Source organism: Myotis nattereri (genome assembly GCF_964212035.1).
Source record: "Myotis nattereri genome assembly, chromosome: 1".
Classification (NCBI taxonomy): domain Eukaryota; kingdom Metazoa; phylum Chordata; class Mammalia; order Chiroptera; family Vespertilionidae; genus Myotis; species Myotis nattereri.
This window is the reverse complement of record NC_138075.1, coordinates 58,938,535-58,952,417: the sequence shown is the minus strand read 5'-3', so window position 1 is coordinate 58,952,417 and position 13,883 is coordinate 58,938,535. Positions and strand designations below refer to the sequence as shown.

The following is a 13,883-nucleotide window of genomic DNA, read 5'->3' as shown; positions in this document are numbered from 1 at the left end:
TTCAACCAAGTCTATTTTATATGTAGTAAGACATTATTATTAACAGAATGTTTTTTGTTTTTTATTTTTTGGATGTAGGAGAATTCATCTGGATATAAAGATTTGACTGGGAGTTTTGTAACAATTTTGAAGCAAGTAGTTGGAGGAAAGCTCCCAGTAGATTTCAATTACCACAGTGTCCCAGCACCATGGTTACAAATCCAGCTCTTGAGAATACTAAGACTTCTAGGAAAAGACGATCAGAGGTAAACTTAAGTAAATTTGATAGTCACCTGGAGGTTTCAAGATAAGCCAGATTCTCCTAATGCTTTGGGTTGGCTTAGTAGTGATAAATAAACCACTTTATACGAAGTATATAATTCAGGTTGCTGGGATAATCCTGGCTCTCTGCTTATCTAAATCCTACTCCTAGTGAAAGGTACCGGTGAAGCTTTATGTCTTCTCTGAAACTTTCTTAGTCATTCTACTTTAGAGGTTGGGAAACTTTTTTTGTCAAGGGCCAGATAGTAATAAATATTTAGGCTTTGTGAGCTATATGTTGCCTGTTGCAACCACTCAACTCTGCTCTTGTATAGCTCAAAGCAGTCATAGACAGTACACAAATGAGCACAATTAATAAAAAAACTTTTTATGGACATTAAAACTTGAATCTCATACATTTTATGTGTTATGAAATGTTACTATTTTGACCCCCCCCCCCCATTTAAAAATGTAAAAACCATTTTTAGCCAGCAGCCATACAAAAATAGATGACAAGCGAAGTGAGCCTGCGGACTATAGTTTGCTGACCCTTGGCTCTAGTTGGATGCTTCACCTTAATTCATTTGTCTGAATACTCCTTTAACCAATAATTTATATTTTATGGGTATCTTACCTATTATATATATTTCAAACTTACAGAAAAGTTCCAAGAATAGTACAAGGAGCTCTCTTATGCCCTTTATCTAGATTTATTGTTTGCATTTTCTCTCTTTCTGTATGTGCATGTGTGCACACATTATTATTATTATTTTAAGCCTCACCCATGGATATTTTTCTGTTGATTTTTTTTTAGAGAGAGTGGAAGGGAGGGAGGAGGAGGGGGAGAGAGAGATAGAGAGAGGAGCATCAATGTAAGAGAGACATCAATTGGTTGCCTCTCACATGCACCCTGACCCAGGCTTGGGATTGAGCCTGCAAACGAGGTATGAGCCCTTGACCAGAATCAAACCCCAGGGCCAGTGCTCTAACTGCTGAGCCAATCCAGGTAGGGCACACTTTCTTTTCATTTTTTTTCTGAACGATTTGAGAGCAAGTCCAACTAGATTTTAGTTCCCTTGAGAGTAAGGACCATGGCTTGAGTCCCTGAAGAGTTTCAGTGTTTTGACTTTATGAGATTCGGTTCTCTTTTATGCAGTAGGATTCATTTACATTCTGATTCTTTTTTTCTTTTAAATATATTTTATTGATTTTTCACAGAGAGGAAGGGAGAGAGATAGAGAGTTAGAAACATCGATGAGAGAGGAACATCGATCAGCTGCCTCCTGCACATCTCCCACCCGGGATGTGCCCGCAACCCAGGTACATGCCCTTGACCAGAATCGAACCCGGGACCCTTCAGTCCGCAAGCCGATGCTCTATCCACCGAGCCAAACCGGTTTCGGCTACATTCTGATTCTTAGCCTATCTTTACGAAGGGATTTTCCTTGAGGATGTCGCTCCTAGTAATGCCTCGTCAGCATCCATTTGCCCTTTACACTCCTGATAAGTGCTAACTGGGCTATATCACTCTTGGTGTATTGCTATTTTACTTTTTTCTGTGTTTATGAATCTCAACCCTGATTGAAACTAGGGATCTCATGGGGCAGACACACATGAAAAATGTTTGTCCTAAATACATATTATTTTATGTAACCCAGCCTATCTTGTTGTGGAGCTCTAGTTGGAGTTCACTGGAATTCTCTTTTAAAAACACAAATTTCATAGCAATGCACCCAGGCCTTACTGGTCTAAAAAGATTTAATGCCATCATATTTTGTCAGGGCAGAACTTTCAGGCTTTTAGTGAATTTACTAAATGTAGTAACTCATCATCTTCCCTTTCTTTCATGGATGAATTTGGAGCATACATACAAAGATGAATAAGAGCGCTTACCTTCAAAGGGCTCAGCTGAATAAAAATTAGGCACAATTAAAGTGAATAAAGATGGGAACTCTTACAATGTTGTGGAACATTAAAATGTTTTCTCCTTTGTTGTTCCAACTCTGAGATTTTATGTTAACATAAACCTTATATTTCTTAAGAAATGATTAACTCAATGTGGCAAAGAAAAAATGTTATGTTATAACAGATTCTAATGTATTTAATTGAAAGAAATAATTTAGTAATTATTTATTGATGGGTTTTTATATCTATTGTTTGAGTATTTTCTTGTGTTTTACAGCATTTTGCTTCTTAGGTTATTTATATTTAGCTTGATCATGTCTGCAAATGTTTCTACATTTCATGTGGTTAAATATGATTTATGCCAGATATTGGCTTTTATAATTAAGAAACTAGATTGTAATCCAGGTGAAGAATTAACTAAATTGGGGGGCGAGGGGAGAGAATTTGTAACATCTACTGTATGGTTATTTTCTCTGGAAGAAATGCTTACACAGTAAAATGAAGGATTTTAGAAAATGGTTATGGATTCTCACTGGATATTTATACTTTGATCAAGATGGAATCAAAGTACACACACTTCAGATTGAATTTGATAGTTGTGTATTGGAGAAGAAGAAATTTTTGATAAAGATACAAATGATGAAGTAATTTGTGTAGCCCCAGATTATTTTGATGTTTTTGCTTGTTTGCTTTACAGTGTACTTTCTCTGATTTTGTGCATGCAAGGTTGAAGTAGCTTTTATTTCTGTTAGTAGTGTTTGAGTTTGTAAAACTTACAAAAATATCAGCTGAGAAGCCATAGTTTTCATATTGGCATCTTGTAGAGGACTTTTCTAGGCAGGAGGATGAGTGCTAGGACTCTGTAAAGCACCGCATTTCTTACAGCATCTACCTCCACCCAGTTATCGCAACAGTAATCAGTGATCATAATGGCATAGGAATGGACAAATTTGTTAATTTTCTTTATATTTAACACAAATGAAAGCTAAAGTTTTCTTTCTGAAGAACTCAATGCTGCTCATAGACTAGTGTTTGAATATTTTAAAAAAATTATGTGGTTTAAATACAGAAAATGTACTGTCTGGAATAATCTGGATCTGTGAGGTATTACTGTAGTAACTTTAAACAGGTAGAAATATTTTATTATAAAGAAAACTATAAAAGATAGTGTGTTCAACCAAACAAAAGCCTGACTTGTAAACTAGGTATAGGTTTAGGAAAGAGTTGATTGACATGTTTATCTTCATTGACTAGTCAACTTCGATAAAGCAGGAAGTTAAACTCATGAAAAAGAACAAATGGAATTTTTAAAAAGTGACATTCCCATAGCTTCAAAAAATGAATTTTTTTCACTTCTTTTCTGTAGATCCTCAGTTTTAAAGAGGGAGAAGTTTGAAAAACTATGTTTTATTGGGTTATAATACTATAATTTTACTGCAAATAAAATATCTTTTAAACAGGACAAGTGAATTAATGTATGATGTTCTTGATGAATCCTTACGAAGAGCCGAGTTAAATCACAATGTCACATATGGTAGGTAACATGTGAATGCTACTCTAACGACTAACGGTATTTTTCAGTATTATAGCTGAATCTGTGTTAGAATACTACAAATTCCAATAGAATTTTGTGTCAATTTTTAAGGTGATTCTTTGGGTCATTATTTTTCTTTCTTTTTTTTTAAAAAAAGTCTATTTTTATTGATTTCAGAGAGGGAGAGGGAGAGAGAGATAGAAACATCAATGATGAGAGAGAATCATTGATTGGCTGCCTCCTGCATGCCCCACACTGAGGATTGAGCCCGCAACTTGGGCATGCACCCTGACTGGGAATCAAACGGTGTCCTCCTGGTTCATAGGTCGATGCTCAACCACTGAGCAACACTAGCCGGGTGGGTTATTATTTTTCAGTGGAAGCATTGCATAACTAGTGGAAATTATTTGAAATTATGGCATTATTATTTTTTTTTTAAGTATATCTTTCTTGATTTCAGACAAGAAGGGAGAGGGAGAGAGAGAGAGATAGAAGCATGATGAGAGAGAGAATCATTGATTGACTGCTCCCCGCACGCCCCCCACTGGGGATTGAGCCCACAACCCGGGCATGTACCCTTGGCTGGACTCGAACCTGGGATCCTTCAGTCTGCAGGCCGACACTCTATCCACTGAGCCAAACTGGCTAGGGCTATGGCATTATTTTAAATGTTGACCTAAATTCATTTTTATATTTGTCTCTCTTTTAAGACTTTATTTTTAAAGAGAAATTATCTTTTTATTGAAAATACTCATCAACTTAGTAGACCTGTTCCATATTTAATAGGAAAGTTCTTAAATACATCAATTAGTCAACTAGTTGTGAAATATTTTTTAAATTTCTGTATTTTGTCAGGTCTTGTGCAAGATACTTGGAATACAGCTGTGAATAAAACAGTGTTATTATCATTTAGCTCACTGACTAGAAAGGGCCAGGTGCTGTAAATGTTATAAAGGAGAATTACAGGGTGCTGTGGGAGAACACAGCAGCTAGTTGTTTTTTTTTTTGTTTTTTTTTTTTATTAATATATTTTATTGATTTTTTTTACAGAGAGGAAGAGAGAGAGATAGAGAGTTAGAAACATCGACGAGAGAGAAACATCGATCAGCCGCCTCCTGCACATCTCCTACTGGGGATGTGCCCGCAACCCAGGTACATGCCCTTGACCGGAATCGAACCTGGGACCATTCAGTCCGCAGGCTGACGCTCCATCCACCGAGCCAAACCGGTTTTGGCACAGCAGCTAGTTTTAGGTGAGGGGGAGAACAGGGAAAGTTTTTATGAAAAAGTGATATTTAAGAACACAACTGAAGTATGAGTAGGATATAGATAATATATATATATGTGTGTGTGTGTGTGTGTGTGTGTATATATATATATATATATATATATATATATATATGGAATAATAACACTATTTTGTGAAGAGACAGTAGCTCCTTATATATATTTTATGTAATCTGAAAAGGTAATTTAGTGAGAGGAGACAAGTTTGAGGGGAGAAGTGGGGAGAACTCGGAAAGGTAACCAAAAACACTTCCAATTGTAATAGCCAGAGGGAGGAACTATTAGTTTTCTATTGATCAATGTGAGAAAGCTGGGTGAAGAAATTGGGATATTTAAAAGATAGATATGAAGCAGTTTGAATTTCATGCCATGCAGAAGGGTAGTAGAAGAGGCATTGAGAGGTATTAACTCAAATGAGAAGTCATTTCTTTTTTATCATTTTTTTAAATTTATTTTTTTAAATTAAATCTTTATTGTTCAGATTATTACATTTGTTCCTCTTTTTTCCCCCCATAACTCCCCTCCTCCCAGTTCCCGCCCCACCCTCTGCCCTCACTCCCCACCCACTGTCCTCATCCATAGGTGCACGATTTTTGTCCAGTCTCTTTCCGCATCTCCCACACCCCTTCCCCCCCCCCAAGAATAGTCAGTCCATTCCCTTTCTATGTCCCTGATTCTATTATGATCACCAGATTATTTATTCACTTGATTCTTAGATTCACTTGTTGATAGATGCATGTTTGTTGTTCATAATTTGTATCTTTACCTTTTTCTTCTTCTTCCTCTTCTTAAAGGATACCTTTCAGCATTTCATATAATAACTGGTTTGGTGGTGATGAACTCCTTTAGCTTTTCCTTATCTGTGAAGCTCTTTATCTGACCTTCAGTTCTGAATGATAGCTTTGCTGGATAAAGTAATCTTGGTTGTAGGTTCTTGGTATTCATCACTTTGAATATTTCTTGCCATTCCCTTCTGGCCTGCAAAGTTTCTGTTGAGAAATCAGCTGACAGTCGTATGGGTATTCCCTTGTAGGTAACTGAGTTTCTTTCTCTTGCTGCTTTTAAGAGTCTCTCTTTGTCTTTTGCTCTTGGCATTTTAATTATGATGTGTCTTGGTGTGGTCCTCTTTGGATTCCTTTTGTTTGGGGTTCTCTGTGCTTCCTGGACTTGTAAGTCTATTTCTTTCACCAGGTAGGGGAAGTTTTCTGTCATTATTTCTTCAAATAGGTTTTCAATATCTTGCTCTCTCTCATCTTCTGGCACCCCTATAATTCTGATGTTGGTACGCTTGAAGCTGTCCCAGAGGCTCCTTACACTATCTTCGTATTTTCGGATTCTTTTTTCATTTTGCTTTTCCGATTGGGTGTTTTTTTGCTCCTTCGCATTTCGAATCTTTGACTTAATTCTTGCGCTCCTCTGGTCTGCTGTTGGGTGTCTGTATAATATTCTTTATTTCAGTCAGTGTATGCTTAATTTCTAGTTGGTTCTTTATCACAACATCTAGGGTTTCATTAGATTTCTTGAGGATCTCACTACATTTATTGGCGGCTTCTACACAGTTCTTGAGAGACCTTAAAAGTGTGGTTTTGAGCTCTATATCTTCCATTTCTGACATTTGCGTCCTGTTTCTTTGTCTCCGCATTTTTTTATCTTTTCTTGGTGCACCCCCTAGTGGTCTTTGTGCGCAGTCTTGTTGTTGTTAAGCCTTGATTGTTGTTGGCAATACCGGGGGTGATTTGACATCCAGGCTAACTGGCTATGAGAGTCAGCTGTGTCTGCAGTGGGAGAGCTTCTGTGCTGGATCTCTAGGGTGGTGCTAATCTAGCGTTTGCCTGAGGCTATCAAGCAAATGGCTCTGCGCAGGGCTTGGGCGGGGCCGATCCCCGGGGATCTACAGGGCAGGTGGAGCGAGCAGTTATGGCTGCTCTCAGTTCCGTCCCTAGGGGCTCTGCCTCTCAGAGTCCCAGCAATGGCTGCAAACCTCGGAGAGAAAGCTGCCTTCGAGTTCCGACCAAAGCCAGACAGTCCCGCTTCTCCCGTTTGAGTCTGGGTCCCCAGAGACTTGCCTGGATCTGGAGCTCAGAGTCTGAAACTCCCTCCCGATTGAAAACAACAACTGCGCCCTACGCCTCCAGCCCGCTCCGCGCGCACTCCGCACCTGAGTATTTCACTTCAGCACTGCGCCTCCTCTGAGTCTGGGTATGATATTCTCTTTCCTCCTAGTTGTAGAATTTCCACTCAGCCAGCCTTCCTGTGGTTCTGGATGATGTCCATTCCATCCTTTAGTTGTATCTCTGAAGTGGTTGTTCGAGGCAGCAATCTCCGGTGTTAACCTATGCAGCCATCGTGGTTTTCGAGAAGTCATTTCTTAATCTGGTGAAGTACCATGAAGATGGGGATGAAGAGTGTTGCTGTTTCTTTCAGACAATGATAAACTGTTGGTCTTTAAGAATAATGGTTGTAGAAGTGTAGGGTAGAGGGCAGAAATTGAACTAGTTTAATTGAAGTAAAAGATTGACAAAGATGCAGTAGGAATAAGGAGAAAGGTTTGCGTGCGTAAGACTCATGCAGGAAAAATAATGCAAATGGTAGTGAATTGGGATAGTAAATTTAAGAGGATAGAGTTAGGTTTTGCATGTATAAATGGTGATTAAAGTCAGTAAGAGTGGTTTATTCATTTGTTCAACCCGTATTTATTGAATGCCTACAAAACAAAACAAAACCTTGATTTGTAAACTAGGTACAGATTGAGGAAAGAATTAATTGACTTATATTTCTCCATGCTCAGTATGGGAGATTAAAGGAAGAATAAGGTAGACATAGCCCCTGCACTTATGAGTATACTAGAGGCCGGTGCACGAAATTCGTGAAGGGGAGGGAGGCTATGTCCCTCAGCCCAACCTGCACCCTCTCCAATCTGTGACCCCTCGAGGGATGTCCGACTGCCCGGTGTGGGATCGGGCCTAAATGGGGAGTCAGACATCCCTCTCACAATTCAGGACTGCTGGCTCCCAACCACTTGCCTGCCTGCCTGCCTGATTGCCCCTAACCGCTCTGTCTGCCAGCCTGATCAACACCTAACTGCCCCCCTGCTGGCTCGATTGCCCCCAACTGCCCTCCCCTGCTGGCCTGGTCATCCCCAACTGCCCTACTCCTGCTGGCCTGGTCTCCCCCCAACTGCCCTCCCCTGCTGGCCTGGTTGCCCCCATCTGCCCTCCCCTGCTGGCCTGGTTGCCCCCATCTGCCCTCCCCCTGCTGGCCTGGGCCTCTCTTGCTGCCCTCCCCCTGTAGGCCTGATCTTCCCCACCTGCCCTCCCCTACCGGCCATCTTTTGTACACATGGGGGCGGCCGTCTTGTGTTGGAGTGACGGTCAATTTGCATATTACTCTTTTATTAGATAGGATAGTATAATGAACAGTTGACATTACAGTGGTCGGCAAACTCATTAGTCAACATAGTCAACAGTACAACAATTGAAATTTCTTTTGAGAGCCAAATTTTTTAAACTTAAACTATATAGGTAGGTACATTGTTATTGACTTAATTAGGGTACTCCTAAGGCTTAGGAAGAGTCACACTCAAGGGGCCAAAGAGCCGCATGTGGCTCGCGAGCCGTAGTTTGCTGACCACGGATCTAGGATCCTGCTATATAATGAGAAGACTAAGGGTCCAGAGGTAAGGATGACCCTTACCAAGGCAGGTGGTTTGGCCAGGAGCTGTCAGAAGATCCAAAAGAAGTGTCAGAGTCTTTTCAGGCAGCTAAAGGAAGTTAAAAAGTTTTCCTGAGATATAATCAGTCATTGTCTAGGGTAAAAGTTTTAAATGCTCTCCAGAAATTCTGTTTAAAATTAGTTAAGAATTTATTTTTCTTGAAGAAAGCCCATTTTTTTAATAATTGCATTTCAGCTTTAATGTTTTTATTTTTTTGAATAGGTAATATATGCACATGGTTCAAAATTCAAAAAGTACAAAAGGGTATTCAGTGAACAGTAAATGTATTAGGTTTTCTTTTTGCCTTGCATACCCCAGACAGCAACCTGGAAATGCCAACAGGTGCAGACAGAACACCCCAAGAAGAAAAGGACAAGCTAGGAAGATAGAAACATTTAGAGAATAGCCCCTCTATCCTAACCAAGCACCACACAGAAAAACTGTGGGTCCACCAACTGCAGCAAAGGCTTAGAGGAGAGCTGAGATTTCCACCCTCACCAGGTGTAAGGAGTTGCTCCAACCATCCCACTGGGCTGGTGGCAGGGAAGCCCAGGAGGGAAGTAGGAATTTCATTCCTGCCAGATGTTAATGGAGGCACCCCCGCTTCATTATCAGTAGAGATAATGTGGGAAGCCTGGATTTTGCTTTATCCAGGAGTAGGGAGGAGCAAGGTACCTCTCCCTCCCTTTGCTGGGCTGGTTGGTGTTAGAGGAAGCTAGTGAAGGCCACCCCCTCAATGTCAGTGGAGGCAACATAGGGAGCAGTAATGAAGTATCCCTTCCTCTCCCAGGCAGGGTAGTGTTAGCAGCTACTCGCACCTCCCACCCAGAATGAATCAGGATTCCCTCCTCTGAAGGTGTCATAGAGGCAGCGTGGAAAACCTGGGCTCCATTGGGTGGTACCTCATCTCCCTGCCAGAGTGGTGTCAGTAGACAGAGACATAACTTAATTAAAAAGAAAGTAATGTCATCTGAAGGATAAGGTACCTGTAGAACTTCTTCAAATGTTGTGCATATTTCAACCCAACATATCTATGATAAATTCACAATGTCATGGATGTTAGAAAGCTATTAGTTTTTAATTTGGTAATTTTCACTTGATGATATTTTGGTTAGGATCTGGGTTGCTCTGGAAGAGTAAATAAAGCTCCAAGCTATGTTTTTTATGTTTAGAAATCAGAAGCACATTTATCTGAACCATTGTGGAAAGAAGACCGTTTTTATAAACTTACTAGTGGCCCATGCACGAAATTCGTGCACCGGGGGTGGTGGTGTGTCCCTCAGCCCAGTGTGCACCCTTTCCAATCTTGGACCCTTCTGGGGATGTCTGACTGCCCTGCGGGATCGGGCCTAAACCGGCAGTCGGACATTCCTCTCATAATCCGGGACCGGTGGACGCCCGGCCCGGTGGCGCCACGGGCCTGCACGCGCCCCCGCTGGTGGCCGCTTCCGCCAAGGGCTGCTCCCAGGCCAGGTGGCGCAGTGTGCCTGTTCGCGATCCCTGGCCGGGCGGCCTCTGGGCTGGGTGGTGCTGCAGGCACCACTTCTGCCAGGGGCCACTCCCGGGCCATGCCTGACCAGTTGTGACTATTAAGTGCCTGACTGGTTGTGACTGCTAAGGCGTCTGGGTTAATTAGCATATTCCTCTACTATTATATAGGATATTCAGATATTGTAGAGTTGGAGAATAAAAGGACTTAGTTCTAGGTGGGAAAATAATTTAAACACCTATTAAATTCATTTTCAGGTCATTTACACCTAAGTTGACCAGTAAATGCAGTTTTTGAATTATTAATTTTACCTATATTAGCTTTCTAGAAATCTTATGAGCATCCTATCTAATAAAAGAGAAACAGGTAATTAGCATATGTCCGCTACCCTTCCCATTGGCTAATCAGCGAGATAGGCAAATTAACTGCCTGCCAAGATGGCGGCAGGCAGCCAGGTAGCTTGAAGCTAACATGAGGCTTGCTTGCTTCAGTGATGGAGGAAACCAACGTTCCCCACCTGCCTTGCCAGCCTCTGAGCTTGCAGTTTGAAACATTGTTACAAATATAGAAGCTAAACAAAACCCCAGAAACCTGCTTTCAGCCCGCCGGGATCTCAGAGCTGGAGTTGATACAGTGTTTCGATTATAGAACCCAAAAAAACCAGATACCTGCTTTCAGCAGCAGAGGCCTCAGAGCTGGAGCCAGAGCTAAAGCTGGCCCAGAATAAAAAAAGAAAAAAAAGAAAAAAAGGAGCAGTTGGGAGCTTCAGTCACCCGCCAGCCTGAAAACAGCCCTCAGCCCCTCACCCAGACTGGCCAGGCACCCCAGTGGGGACCCCCACCCTGAAGGGTGTGTGACCAGCTGCAAACAGCCATCATCCCCTCACCCAGGGTGGCCAGGCACCCCAGTGGGGACCTCCACCCTGATGCAAGACACCCTTCAGGGCAAACCAGCCGGCCCCAACCCGTGCACCAGGCCTCTATCCTATATAGTAAAAGGGTAATATGCCTCCCAGCACCGGGATCAGTGGAGCCACGAGGCCTCCCGGCACCGGGATCAGTGTGACAGGGGGCAGTGCCCAAACGCCCTGATCGCCCTGCGGCTCTGTTTGTGACAAGGGGTGGGGCCACAACCTCCCTATCCACCCTACTCTGTTCGTGACAGGAAGGTGCCCCAAACCCCTGATTAGCCCTGCTCTGTGCCTGATAGGGGGGAGCTCCCCAACCCCCTGATCGCCCAGCTGCTCTGTGTGTGACAGGGTGCGGCACCCCAACCGCCCCCCCCCCCCCACGGGCCCTGCTCTGTGTGTGACGGGGTAGAGCCATAACCTCTCCATTGGCCCTGCCCTGAGTGTGACAGTGGCGGCGCCCCAACCCCCTGATTGGCCCTGCTCTGTGGGTGATAGAGGGCGGCGCCCCAACCCCCTGATCCGCCCTGCTCTGTGCGTGACAGGGGGGAGCTCCCCAACTCCCTGATGGGCCCTGCTCTGTGCGTGACAAGGTACGGATCTCCAACCCCCCTGATGGGCCCTGCTCTGTGCGTGACAGGGGGCAGCGCCCCAACCCCCTGATTGGCCCTTCTCTGTGCGTGACGGGGGTGGCGCCACAACCTCCCCATCGACCCTGCCTTGAGTGTGACGGGGCGGTGCCCCAACCCCCCAATCGGCCCTACCCTGAGCGTGACTGAGGGTGGCATCGCAACCTCCCGATCTGCCCTGCTCTGTGCATGAGGGGGGGCGGCGCCCCAACTCCCCAATCGGCCCTGCTCTGAGCCCGACCAGGGGCTGCACCTAGGGATTGGGGCTGCCCTCTGCCACCCGGGAGCGGGCCTAAGCCAGCAGGTTGTTATCTCCCGAGGGGTCCCAGACTGCAAGAGGGCACAGGCTGAGCTGAGGGACCCCCCTCCCCCCCGAGTGCACAAATTTTTGTGCACTGGGCCTCTAGTCTATATATAAAAGTTTAGTATTCAGATGAGTAACAAGAAGTTTTTGTAGTAAAATAGAGTTCTGAATGGCAGGAATCCAATAAGGAAGAAATGCCAATTATGATAGAAAATGGAGCATCATCATTTTTTAAAAAAATATATTTTATTGATTTTTTGCAGAGAAGAAGGGAGAGAGATAGAGAGTTAGAAACATCGATGAGAGAGAAACATCGGTCAGCTGCCTCCTGCACACCTCCTACTGGGTATGTGCCCGCAACCAAGGTACATGCCCTTGACCGGAATCGAACCTGGGACCTTTCAGTCCACAGGCCGATGCTCTATCCACTGAGCCAAACCAGTCAGGGCAGAGCATCATCATTTTTAATCTTGCTCAGGGCTGTCACATTATTAGTTCAGGGTTTGATAAATATTTTAGGCTTCGTAAGTCACATACGTTTCTGACACATATTTTCCTTTGTGTGTGTTTTCTTTTTTTACAACCTTTAAAAGTGTAATTAGAGCCAGGCTGGAATGGCTCAATGGTTGAGCGTCGACCTATGAACCAGGAGGTCACAGTTTGATTCCCTGTCAGGGCACATGCCTGGGTTGCAGGCTTGATCCCTAGTGTGGGGTGTGTGGGAGGCAACCGATCAGCGATGTTTCTCTCTCATCATTGATGTTTTTCTCTCTCTCTCCCTTCCTCTCTGAAATAAATAAAAATATTAAAAAGAAAGTGTAATTATATACTTGAAAGTAATATAATGTTATATGTCAATTATATCAATTAAAAAATGTAAAAAACATTCTTAGTTCACAGGCTTACAAAAATAGGCTGAGGGTAGCTGGTTAAGGCTCTGTAGTTCATAAAGTTGTAAAGTCCACTTTTTCATAGCACAGAGCAGACATTTTATAGTGAGGCGTCCGAATATACAAAGTATCTTTTTAAGTTAACTTAATTTGTAGGTTTTTCTTTAATTAAAGAAAAAAAAGCTTGACCTTTTTTTCCTCCTGTTTTTTTTTTTTTATCCTTACCTGAGAATATATTTATTGATTTTAGAGAGAGGGGGAGAGACAGAGATAGAGACAGGCATCAGTGTGAGAGAGAAACATTGATTGGTTGCTTCTCCTATGCAGCCCGATCTGGGACTGAACCCGCAACCTAGGTATGTGCCCTTACCCAGGATTGAACCCGCAATCTTTTTGGTGTATGGGACGACACTCCAACCAGCCAAGCCACCTGGCCAGGGCAAGTCAGTTCCCTTCTTTTTTTTTTTTTAAAGTCAGTTTTCTTTTTAATTAGCACTTTATATTTCTGATTTCTCCTTCTATAGAAAGGGTTTATATAAAGTTTTTTACACAATATTTATGTGTGCCTCAATTTATAGGCAAGTATAAAAAATAGCTAGTTGAATATTCAGAATCTATCATGCATGCAAAGAAGTGTCCGATTGTTATGTTTTAAACCAGGGGTCCTCAAACTTTTTAAACAGGGGGCCAGTTCACTGTCCCTCAGACCATTAGAGGGCCGGACTATAGTTTTAAAAAAGACTATGAACAAATTCCTATGCACACTGCACATATCTTATTTTGAAGTAAAAATACAAAAGGGGAACAAATACAATATTTGTATTTGCATGTGGCCTGCGGGCCATAGTTTGAGGACCCCTGTTTTAAACTTTTGGAAATAGAGAAGGAGTGATTCTGTCAGGGACATTTGATATGCTTCAACTTGCATTAGAATGGTTTTTAAGGCTGCAGAATCTGTCTCACTTCTCATGCTATGATTGCAATAG

At 42.7% G+C, this 13,883-nt stretch overlaps 1 protein-coding gene across 1 annotated transcript in view; it reads left to right on the top strand.

Moving 5' to 3' along the window:
- AP4E1 (adaptor related protein complex 4 subunit epsilon 1) overlaps window positions 1-13,883 on the top strand; it is a gene marked incomplete at its 3' end in the record, with an annotated part of 71,544 nt that overhangs the window by 27,646 nt on the left and 30,015 nt on the right. Inside the window, exons 7-8 of the mRNA XM_081097982.1 lie at window positions 79-245; window positions 3,606-3,679. Coding sequence (XP_080954108.1) covers window positions 79-245; window positions 3,606-3,679 — 241 coding nt within the window. The remainder of the gene's footprint in view (window positions 1-78; window positions 246-3,605; window positions 3,680-13,883) is intronic.